The sequence below is a fragment of the Euprymna scolopes genome, chromosome 8 (genome assembly GCF_053919585.1).
Source record: "Euprymna scolopes isolate OS-2025 chromosome 8, ASM5391958v1, whole genome shotgun sequence".
In the NCBI taxonomy this organism is placed as follows: Eukaryota; Metazoa; Mollusca; class Cephalopoda; order Sepiida; family Sepiolidae; genus Euprymna; species Euprymna scolopes.
Window position 1 is genome coordinate 104826575 of NC_136489.1, and position 13096 is coordinate 104839670.

The 13096-nt window shown below is 30.9% G+C and overlaps 1 protein-coding gene across 1 annotated transcript in view; it reads right to left on the minus strand.

Moving 5' to 3' along the window:
• Positions 1-1269: 1269 nt before the first annotated feature.
• Positions 1270-13096, minus strand: part of LOC145283928 (SCO-spondin-like) — a 157633-nt gene continuing 145806 nt past the window's right edge. The window contains exons 35-40 of the mRNA XM_080133028.1: positions 11511-11606; positions 9976-10223; positions 7014-7245; positions 3599-3694; positions 2181-2428; positions 1270-1278 (exon numbers count right to left, since the gene is read on the minus strand). Of these exons, the coding sequence (XP_079989154.1) occupies positions 1270-1278; positions 2181-2428; positions 3599-3694; positions 7014-7245; positions 9976-10223; positions 11511-11606 (929 nt within the window). The remainder of the gene's footprint in view (positions 1279-2180; positions 2429-3598; positions 3695-7013; positions 7246-9975; positions 10224-11510; positions 11607-13096) is intronic.

A 13096-nucleotide genomic window follows, 5' to 3' on the forward strand; every position in this document is an offset into this window, starting at 1 on the left:
TTGATAACCTTTGAAAATTAATTTGCGTGACCGCAACAGCGGTTTACCATTGATTCCTGTCAAGTGGCGACCATTGGTCTTCACCGGAATTTTGTGGCAATAGCTCTTCTTAAGGTCCTATCTGCACTCATTCAGTGGAGGTTTGAGTAGTGTTTTCTCTCCTCTGTCTTTCCATCCTCCCTGAACTTCACGACCGCTTGATGTGGCAGTTGATGCCGACGATACATAGTTTTTTGTTGTTTTTATCGAGTTGGGCTAACTTATAATCATACAGTTTCAGTTTTCTTGATGTCATGTGGTGTTCCTCTATTCTTTTTTAGTTTTTTTTTTTTAAACTTTTGTAGGAGGTTCTATATGTCCTGTTAGCGTTTGCACTTCATGTATATTACTTTCAAGGGCATTTCTAAATATTTCAGTCGTTTTCATTATTGTTATCCGTTGTATCATCTTAGTCATCTCTCTAACTCTTTTTTTTTTTAATTTTTGGTATTTTCCATATCCCTTTATTTTGGAAACTTTCATATCCCTTTCAGCTGTCAGCCCAGTTCCATATATTTGCTTTTCTTCTCTGTTTCCTTCCTTTCTTCTCTGTGTTTTGATGGAATGGCGAAATTAACGCTCTGAGAGAAGTGTTCCTTCTTTTATTATGACATCCGGCCTTCTTGCTTGGATATTTTATTTGTTTATACGTCCTATAGTATGTTGGGATTTTTGTTTGCAAGTATTAGTATTATTGGCTCACATGGAGCTTTCACACAAATCAACAAACGATTTGATTGGAAACCTGTGGTGTTCTCTGGAAGCTGAGTGACAACAAGTCTCCTCAGAAACCCAGCTCTCTGCACCTCCTTCGATAGTATTTGCAAATGAACATGCATCATCGCAACAGCCACTTACACATGATTTCTCGCTGGCAGTAGCCATTGGTTCATACTGGAAATTGAGTGGCACTCAGCCTCCTCTAGGTCCCAGTTCTCTTTGTGCTTGTCCAGCCGAGGTCTTGCTAGTGCAAGTCTTTCAGTCCTTCTTGACCCTTCTCGGCTATATGTAACACGATATAACTTAATATAGGTTAATATTATCATCATAAGCTTTGTACAATTCAAAACACGGAGCCTAAAATAAACTGCTTACGATTTAAATTAATAAAAAATATTTAAACATGGAAAAATAATGAAAATGCGACACTAAAATCGTATTTTCATTATCGACGCCTTATAATAGCATTCTGATTTAGTGCCCATTTTTCACAGGTAGGCATATATGTGTTCAATAAATCTAGAGAATATTAATTAATGGTGAGAGTTTGAAAATTTTTGTATACTTATTCACTCTTACAAGTTATATTTATATGCAGCTTTCGAAAATTATATGCGAAGGTAATAGTTCTGTACATTATGCTACTATTGCATTTTATGAAATCTGAACAAAATATATTACAATCCCTTGGAATTGTAGCATAATCTATGCTGAGATAATATTTATTTTATGTTTACATTGAATTCGTAAATAAACAATGCAGATCAATTCAATATTATTATTTTGTAAAAAAAGAAGATACTACTTCTCATTAACAAATATTGTATTTTGTCGATCTTTAAAAGAAAAAACATTCTGGAAAATGTTTTAAAACAGATGATTTACATTCTTTTTTTCAGAAATTTTCAGTTTTAAACATAGAATTTTGGGAATAGGTTTTCTATTTTTGCAATTATTAGATTTCACTTCTATTATGCATATCTTACACTTTTGCTACAACTCTAAATAAACAATGCTTATAAAGAGCTTCATAAAATATGCAGAAAATGATGACGTGACCGTTTTCATAGCGAACATTGGAGGTCCCTACTAATCACTTCACGCAAACGAATGCAATTTCAATAATTTATGAGACTCAAATAAGAATTAGCCCGCCAATAAGACTCATAAACTATATTTTTGAGTCTCTACATGTACAAATAATATATTTTAGTCATATATACATTAAAAAAGAATACTTAATAATACTTAATGATATCTTTTTAGTTAGCATTCTTTTATATTTCCCAGAGCAACTCCGGTCAACGTAAAGCAATACCTGGCAACGTCTGCAAACACGGTATGCTAGTAAATATATAATATTTAGGTAGAGGCGAGTTTCTCTGTAAGTAGCATAGTATATGTGTATTAAATAAAATTACCTGCGATGGAGTGATGAAATCGACAATGTATTCCTTGACATTAGAAGTATCGATCAATTCAATTTGACCACCAGGTGACATATTTCCGACGTCAATTGTGGCTAATCTATTGTACGGTACCTGAGTAACCCATCCTTCACCGTTCGGTCTTACATCGCTTGAAACTGCTGTTGGATTCGGTTCCAGAAGGATGGCATTATTTGGTAGCATTTGATCATCTGTCATTCTATCAACCATTGAACATATTGCTGTAAATGGATAATTATATAGTGTATTTTTGAAAACATTTCTACAAGTCACATTTCTAATGCATGTACGTGAGACAATGTATGTTTCCTATCTGGATAGATATGAGGATTTAAGATAAAATCTTTTTATAAATGTATTCATAGAAGGCTATTACCCTCATCTTTCTTAGTTGCTGTTTCTCTTTTTAAAAAAATTATTTATTGCAGACTATTATCCTCATCTTTCTTATTTGTTGTTTCAAATTTTTTATAAATGTTTTTATTGCAGATTTATATCCTTATTTTTCTTACTTATGGAATCACTTTAAAAAAATGTTTATTTCAGACTATTATCCTCATCTTTCTTAGTTGTTGCTTTACTTTTTTCTTAAATTATTTATTGCAGACTATTTTGCTCATCTTTCTTAGTTGTTGTTTCACTTTTTTAAAACATTTATTTATTGGATCGTCCATATGAACTTTACTCATGGCGATATCCAGCGTGGATCTAATTCCAGAGCAACCCTCGCATGCTCGGTGATTTACCAACATTTTTCGTTTATAACTTCCCGTTGTTCTCATGTAATACATGTTTCTAACTGTTTTTCGTTGTTCTGTTCTCCTTTGTGGCTACCTGTGAGTCATAACAGAAAATAAATGTACTAAAATATGTTGTTTGATTAGTACGTCAAATATGAGAACATTTGCTTATGTTCCCGAATAACTATATAATGCTGCAGTTTAATTCTTTGTAAATAGAATTCAAACCTATTTTTCGGAAACGTTGTTTATATACTAGTTATTTTATCAAATAAATCATGTCCCATGACATAACTGAATTCGAAATGTGAAAAACAAATCATCAAAAAATACCATTTAAGCATGTCATATGTTATTCTTGTAGATTTGACACGCATATTTTAAAGTGAGTTTATTTTTATGCTTACAGTATCAGAAAGCATACGCTAAGAGATCTTTGTTAACATCAGCATTTATAAAGATCTTTACTTAAATAAGTAAAATAAGTTATGTAGCCATTAAATTCATAAAATAACAAAAAAGATGAGAAATTCAGATTATATTCCTTATAAATTTAACAGAAAATTTGCTTTCATTTTCAAGACATTAAGAAAAACATGATAATAGAGCACACACATTTACACCCACAAACATATGTATATAAATATATACCTGGAGATGTTGTAGTTGCTCCAGGCATTTGTGTTGTTACTGTAGAAGGTACCGTAGTCAAACCTGATGTCGGTGTTGTCACAGCCTGTGTTGGTGCTATAAATACATTTTATATTTAACATATATTTAAAATGATAATAATATTTTTAAAAAGTTAAGATGAAAATTCATGATTCACAATAATTAAATATAAACAGAACTATATACAAAATTAGAATATTTAATTCTTTACAATAAATGTATTAAATAATATCTGAGTTCTTTCCAAATAAGAATTCATAATGTAATAAATTACCAACAAGCGTACAATTCACGATCTGAGGAAACGGAGTTAATTTTTTTATATTTACTGTACTTTGCCATTCTGAGAATAATATCAGAGTTGTCCTTTGACCATGCACTAAAAAGCATAAAAGCATTCATAAATATTTAACAAAATACTTACATTAATTCTAACATTTGGTGATTTATCCTACGGTTTTCTTAATTGCAAAGAAACGCATTTTTTTAATTAGTATAATTTCAAATATACACATTGTGTCCTTATCAAAGTTTTCGTTGTCAGCATTGTGACTGAGTGATTCAGAAAACAGATCTCTATTTTGGAATGTTTATACAACCGGAAATGTTAGAAATACACGCAGAATATGTTACGATTATTTAGCTTGTCTTACATCTACTCAAAATCTTCCATTCGAAATATATATGCAGCCACGTTGGAATAAAAATCCGTTTTGGGAGCTTGTCAACACAAAAGTTTTATTTAAGACAAAGCAATTGTTTAATTTTGGTCATGTTAGTGATGGGATTTATTTATTACTAGATGTACCCGGCCACGCGTTGCTGTGGCTCAGTTTGCTAAAATGGAACACATGTAAAAGTAAAGAAAAGTTTGATTCTTTTTTTCAAGAGAATGTACAAATAATTTTTTCTTTTAATAGATGTTAAGAAAATAAACAGAAAAATACTTCCATCATTAATTATGCAAAAAAATAAATAAAATGTTTATTTAATGTTTCAATATGCTTATAAATTACGATAAAACTTGCTGAGTATGCACTGTTTTACGGTTGTTGTATAAATGGAACGGAAACTTAAATTTCGCTTCATTTTAATCTTTCTTAATTTTTTAATTGTGCCCCCCCCCAAACGAATATAATCAAAACAGTAACATTCAACAATTGTACTTTATGTATATAAAACACAAAATATTTATTAAAAAAATTTTTAAAAAAAGTTAATAAATAGTTCCATTTTTAAACGAAAAAGTCAGTTTACCTAACTTACTGTATTAATGCTATTTTTTTAAGCAAGAAAAAAAAAAGGTAAATATTCAGATACGCTACTACAGAACACCGACCACTCTAATTTGTTTTTGGATAGGTAATTGAGGTCGCTGACGACGAATCTGATAGTCAAACTTGGGGCAAATTTACCGTTTGCATGGTATTTACCCCTGAACCCACGAACGTCTTTCCACCATTTTGCAGCTTCCGTTTATGCTACGCGTATGCACGCTGTATCATAAACGACGGCTTCACCAAGCAAACTACGTTGGGGGGAGGGGATTTTTTTTTTCCAGGACATAGAATTTTCTAATTTTCAAAAATACATTATAGCGCTTTTTGGGCGGAAAATTTAAAATTAGCTGAAAAAGAAATAAAATAAGAAAAGGAAAGCACACCAAGTTGGAGTAGGGGGGGGGGTAATTTATCTGTTTTTTTTTTTACCTGGAACATCGAATTTTCAAATTTTCCGTAAGTAACTCACCGACATTTACCAATTAGAACATCATTTAACATTTTCTGAAGATTTTACTTTGTACATTGGGGGCGCGAGCGGGGGGGGCGGATGTGATGTTGGGGCGTGTAAACAAATTAGAGTGGTCGGTGTTCTGTAGTAGCGTATCTGAATTTTTACCAAAAAAAAATATTTAGGTTTGGCTATAAATTCCCAAACTCATTTCCCCTAAATAATTTAGGTTACTGAAATAGGAATCTAATTGAATCTTTAATTTCCTGAATATTATGCTAGAATTCATTTTTCTTCGAGTTATATCGAATACATTAATACGGATTTTAGGGGCTTTTTTTCGTAATGTTACTGTAAAAATTATTTTTTATTGTTACAAATTACGATGCTTTAAAAAAAGCAAAAATAAATTCTTGCGTTTTTTATTTACTACTGAAAACCATAACTTTAGTAAAAGTATTTTTTGTTTAAACAAAATAAAACATTTTCCCTAAGAGTTAAATAAAAGTAATTAGTTCATTATATTCTGCGATCATTATTTGAAAAATACTGCAATTTTCATTCAAATTCGTTAATTTCCTGATTTTTGGTGAATTTTTAAGTAAAGGGAGGAGTCAAAATGTGTATACACTTTGAGCGTCGGCACACGTGTGGTTAATTTAAATTAAAGTTCAATCACATGGTTACATTATCAATAATCATGTATTTTAAACCCATTGAAAATTTACCGATATTGTAAACACATTCTGTTTACATTAAGCCTGTGGTGTTTTTCTGTTGATGCAATGTTGGGGTTTTATTACTGTACACATAGATTCGAAAAAGTTGTCAAATAATATATAACAAATAAATGTTATCAAAGGTAAGATGTTACTTTTCTACCTAACTGGATATATTTTTCGTGTTTTTATTCAATGTAACATGTTTATTCACCTCGAAAACTATACAGTGTTTACCGATGTATTGGTACATTCGGAGGTTGGACTGCCCCCCCCCACCTAAAATATACTTGGAAAAATCGATTTTATAGTGAGATTTAAGAATGGTTAGTCGAAAAAAAGGTGAAAAACAAAGCATATAATCAATAAATAATTGTTACCAAAGACAATAAATGCTACTTTTTTTTACTTACATGAATGAGTTCATTTTATGTTTTAAAGTATTTTCAATCGCTTTTCGGGGTTTCTTTATTTTTTAATAATCTAATGCGGGTGTGTGGGTGCCAAATATCTCCAGATTTTCTAGAATTCCCCGCTAGATTGCAAACGAAATCTCCAGATCTAGCAGGAAAACCGCTAAATTGTAACACTGGTCACGTGACAGGAAGCGGTAAGAAATAATTGTCCCTAAATAAAAAAATGGTCTCTTGGTACAAAGAAAAACACCTATTTATCATAGAAAAATTAAGTGTAATGTTATAATCAATAAGAAATATATAAAAACACACATGGATATAGTAAACATATTATACCAAAACGTGGAAGCCATCCGTCCAGTGGTTTTTTAGACAATTAATTCCGAACGAACCAACATTTACATTTTTATATATATAGAGTATATTCGATAAGATGTTTGCGGCACAGGAAATATGTCTAGCTGATGACATGGAAAGTGAAGATGGACCTAGTAGATTTGAATCAGGTAAGAAGCGTAAAAGACTCACTTGACTTTTCGGTGCATATTTTGATGGAAATTTTCACGTTGACTAGTTTTGTACGTTCCTCAGGTACAATTGTAATATTCACTCGAGTTGCAGGTGTACCAGGTGGAATGTTCACGGGCTCATTGGATGGTGATACTATTCGAGTTGATGTAGGTGTCACAGAAGGAACGAGTGTTGCTCCTGAAGTAGAGACAACTCCTGAAGGAGTGACAAGTCCTGAAGGAGTTGGAGTCTGCAAATGACGACAAGAATGGTATCATTTATTAGCACAACAATCTTAAGCAATGCTATTACGTTTATTCCAGTCTTCAATTATTTAAAGTTAACTAAACTAAGCATCTAATGTACATTGTATTGGAAGTAGAATCAACCTCAGACAAGTAATCTTTGTTTAAATAAATACATTTATCTGTGCCTATGTTTGTATACTAGCGATACATGTTAAAATATGTTAGAGCAGATGTTTGTATATCTATTATTTAATCATTAATAGCATATTTTATTTTAAATTCTGTTATCTACGCCACGTGTAATAATTTTTATGTGGTATTAATCATAACGTTACTAAATGTGTTTTATTCTGTAAATGAATATTATTATTATTATTATTATTATTATTATTATTATTATTATTATTAGTAGTAGTAGTAGTAGTAGTAGTAGTATTATAAACTCACTAGAAGTTTTCACACAGGCACACATCAAAGATTTCTCTCTGTCAGTAAACTGCAGCCTGAGTGACAACAAATCTCCTTAGATTTCCAGTAATCTCCATCTCTTTTGATAACCTTTGAAAATTAATTTGCGTTATCGCAACAGCGGTTTACCATTGATTCCTGTCAAGTGGCCACCATTGGTCTTCACCGGAATTTTGTGGCAATAGCTCTTCTTAAGGTCCTATCTGCACTCATTCAGTGGAGGTTTGAGTAGTGTTTTCTCTCCTCTGTCTTTCCATCCTCCCTGAACTTCACGACCGCTTGATGTGGCAGTTGATGCCGACGATACATAGTTTTTTGTTGTTTTTATCGAGTTGGGCTAACTTATAATCATACAGTTTCAGTTTTCTTGATGTCATGTGGTGTTCCTCTATTCTTTTTTAGTTTTTTTTTTTAAAAACTTTTGTAGGAGGTTCTATATGTCCTGTTAGCGTTTGCACTTCATGTATATTACTTTCAAGGGCATTTCTAAATATTTCAGTCGTTTTCATTATTGTTATCCGTTGTATCATCTTAGTCATCTCTCTAATTCTTTTTTTTTTTAAATTTTTGGTATTTTCCATATCCCTTTATTTTGGAAACTTTCATATCCCTTTCAGCTGTCAGCCCAGTTCCATATATTTGCTTTTCTTCTCTGTTTCCTTCCTTTCTTCTCTGTGTTTTGATGGAATGGCGAAATTAACGCTCTGAGAGAAGTGTTCCTTCTTTTATTATGACATCCGGCCTTCTTGCTTGGATATTTTATTTGTTTATACGTCCTATAGTATGTTGGGATTTTTGTTTGCAAGTATTAGTATTATTGGCTCACATGGAGCTTTCACACAAATCAACAAACGATTTGATTGGAAACCTGTGGTGTTCTCTGGAAGCTGAGTGACAACAAGTCTCCTCAGAAACCCAGCTCTCTGCACCTCCTTCGATAGTATTTGCAAATGAACATGCATCATCGCAACAGCCACTTACACATGATTTCTCGCTGGCAGTAGCCATTGGTTCATACTGGAAATTGAGTGGCACTCAGCCTCCTCTAGGTCCCAGTTTTCTTTGTGCTTGTCCAGCCGAGGTCTTGCTAGTGCAAGTCTTTCAGTCCTTCTTGACCCTTCTCGGCTATATGTAACACGATATAACTTAATATAGGTTAATATTATCATCATAAGCTTTGTACAATTCAAAACACGGAGCCTAAAATAAACTGCTTACGATTTAAATTAATAAAAAATATTTAAACATGGAAAAATAATGAAAATGCTACACTAAAATCGTATTTTCATTATCGACGCCTTATAATAGCATTCTGATTTAGTGCCCATTTTTCACAGGTAGGCATATATGTGTTCAATAAATCTAGAGAATATTAATTAATGGTGAGAGTTTGAAAATTTTTGTATACTTATTCACTCTTACAAGTTATATTTATATGCAGCTTTCGAAAATTATATGCGAAGGTAATAGTTCTGTACATTATGCTACTATTGCATTTTATGAAATCTGAACAAAATATATTACAATCCCTTGGAATTGTAGCATAATCTATGCTGAGATAATATTTATTTTATGTTTACATTGAATTCGTAAATAAACAATGCAGATCAATTCAATATTATTATTTTGTAAAAAAAGAAGATACTACTTCTCATTAACAAATATTATACTTTGTCGATCTTTAAAAGAAAAAACATTCTGGAAAATGTTTTAAAACAGATGATTTACATTCTTTTTTTCAGAAATTTTCAGTTTTAAACATAGAATTTTGGGAATAGGTTTTCTATTTTTGCAATTATTAGATTTCACTTCTATTATGCATATCTTACACTTTTGCTACAACTCTAAATAAACAATGCTTATAAAGATCTTCATAAAATATGCAGAAAATGATGACGTGACCGTTTTCATAGCGAACATTGGAGGTCCCTACTAATCACTTCACGCAAACGAATGCAATTTCAATAATTTATGAGACTCAAATAAGAATTAGCCCGCCAATAAGACTCATAAACTATATTTTTGAGTCTCTACATGTACAAATAATATATTTTAGTCATATATACATTAAAAAAGAATACTTAATAATACTTAATGATATCTTTTTAGTTAGCATTCTTTTATATTTCCCAGAGCAACTCCGGTCAACGTAAAGCAATACCTGGCAACGTCTGCAAACACGGTATGCTAGTAAATATATAATATTTAGGTAGAGGCGAGTTTCTCTGTAAGTAGCATAGTATATGTGTATTAAATAAAATTACCTGCGATGGAGTGATGAATTCGACAATGTATTCCTTGACATTAGAAGTATCGATCAATTCAATTTGACCACCAGGTGACATATTTCCGACGTCAATTGTGGCTAATCTATTGTACGGTACCTGAGTAACCCATCCTTCACCGTTCGGTCTTACATCGCTTGAAACTGCTGTTGGATTCGGTTCCAGAAGGATGGCATTATTTGGTAGCATTTGATCATCTGTCATTCTATCAACCATTGAACATATTGCTGTAAATGGATAATTATATAGTGTATTTTTGAAAACATTTCTACAAGTCACATTTCTAATGCATGTACGTGAGACAATGTATGTTTCCTATCTGGATAGATATGAGGATTTAAGATAAAATCTTTTTATAAATGTATTCATAGAAGGCTATTACCCTCATCTTTCTTAGTTGCTGTTTCTCTTTTTAAAAAAATTATTTATTGCAGACTATTATCCTCATCTTTCTTATTTGTTGTTTCAAATTTTTTATAAATGTTTTTATTGCAGATTTATATCCTTATTTTTCTTACTTATGGAATCACTTTAAAAAAGTGTTTATTTCAGACTATTATCCTCATCTTTCTTATTTGTTGTTTAACATTTTTTATAAATGTTTTTATTGCAGATTTATATCCTTATTTTTCTTACTTATGGAATCACTTTAAAAAAATATTTATTTCAGACTATTATCCTCATCTTTCTTAGTTGTTGCTTTACTTTTTTCTTAAATTATTTATTGCAGACTATTTTGCTCATCTTTCTTAGTTGTTGTTTCACTTTTTAAAACATTTATTTATTGGATCGTCCATATGAACTTTACTTATGGCGATATCCAGCGTGGATCTAATTCCAGAGCAACCCTCGCATGCTCGGTGATTTACCAACATTTTTCGTTTATAACTTCCCGTTGTTCTCATGTAATACATGTTTCTAACTGTTTTTCGTTGTTCTGTTCTCCTTTGTGGCTACCTGTGAGTCATAACAGAAAATAAATGTACTAAAATATGTTGTTTGATTAGTACGTCAAATATGAGAACATTTGCTTATGTCCCCGAATAACTTTATAATGCTGCAGTTTAATTCTTTGTAAATAGAATTCGAAACTATTTTTCGGAAACGTTGTTTATATACTAGTTATTTTATCAAATAAATCATGTCCCATGACATAACTGAATTCGAAATGTGAAAAACAAATCATCAAAAAATACCATTTAAGCATGTCATATGTTATTCTTGTAGATTTGACACGCATATTTTAAAGTGAGTTTATTTTTATGCTTACAGTATCAGAAAGCATACGCTAAGAGATCTTTGTTAACATCAGCACTTAAAAAGATCTTTACTTAAATAAGTAAAATAAGTTATGTAGCCATTAAATTCATAAAATAACATAAAAGATGAGAAATTCAGATTATATTCCTTATAAATTTAACAGAAAATTTGCTTTCATTTTCAAGACATTAAGAACAACATGATAATAGAGCACACACATTTACACCCACAAACATATGTATATAAATATATACCTGGAGATGTTGTAGTTGCTCCAGGCATTTGTGTTGTTACTGTAGAAGGTACCGTAGTCAAACCTGATGTCGGTGTTGTCACAGCCTGTGTTGGTGCTATAAATACATTTTATATTTAACATATATTTCAAATGATAATACCATGATAAAAAAGTTAAGATGAAAATTCATGATTCACAATAATTAAGTATAAACAGAACTATATACAAAATTAGAATATTTAATTCTTTACAATAAATGTATTAAATAATATCTGAGTTCTTTCCAAATAAGAATTCATAATGTAATAAATTACCAACAAGCGTACAATTCACGATCTGAGGAAACGGAGTTAATTTTTTTATATTTACTGTACTTTGCCATTCTGAGAATAATATCAGAGTTGTCCTTTGACCATGCACTAAAAAGCATAAAAGCATTCATAAATATTCAACAAAATTCTTACATTAATTCTAACATTTGGTGATTTATCCTACGGTTTTCTTAATTGCAAAGAAACGCATTTTTTTAATTAGTATAATTTCAAATATACACATGGTGTCCTTATCAAAGTTTTCGTTGTCAGCATTGTGACTGAGTGATTCAGAAAACAGATCTCTATTTTGGAATGTTTATACAACCGGAAATGTTGTTACTGTAGAAGGTACCGTAGTCAAACCTGATGTCGGTGTTGTCACAGCCTGTGTTGGTGCTATAAATACATTTTATATTAAACATATATTTCAAATGATAATACCATGATAAAAACGTTAAGATTAAAATTCATGACTCACAATAATTAAATATAAACAGAACTATATACAAAATTAGAATATTTAATTCTTTACAATAAATGTATTAAATAATATTTGAGTTCTTTCCAAATAAGGATTTCTAATGTATCGAATTAGCAACAAGCGTACAATTCATGATCTGAGGAAACCGAGTTAATTTTTTAATATTTACTGGACTTTGCCATTCTGAGAATAATATCAGAGTTGTCCTTTGACCATGCATTGAAAAGCATAAAAGCATTCATAAATATTCAACAAACTACTTACATTAATTCTAACATTTGGTGATTTTTCCTACGGTTTTCTTAATTGCAAAGAAACGCATTGTTTTAATTAGTGTATTTTCAAATATACACATGGTGTCCTTATCTAGAAATACACGCAGAATATGTTACGATTATTTAGCTTGTCTTACATCTACTCAAAATCTTCCATTCAAAATATATATGCAGCCACGTTGGAATAAAAATCAGTTTTGGGAGCTAGTCAACACAAAAGTTTTATTTAAGACAAAGCAATTGTTTAATTTTGGTCATGTTAGTGATGGGATTTATTTATTACTAGATGTACCCGGCCACGCGTTGCTGTGGCTCAGTTTGCTAAAATGGAACACATGTAAAAGTAAAGAAAAGTTTGATTCTTTTTTTCAAGAGAATGTACAAATAATTTTTTCTTTTAACTATTGTTAAGAAAATAAACAGAAAAATACTTCCATCATTAATTATGCAAAAAAATAAATAAAATGTTTATTTAATGTTTCAATATGCTTATAAATTACGATAAAACTTGCTGAGTATGCACTGTTTTACGGTT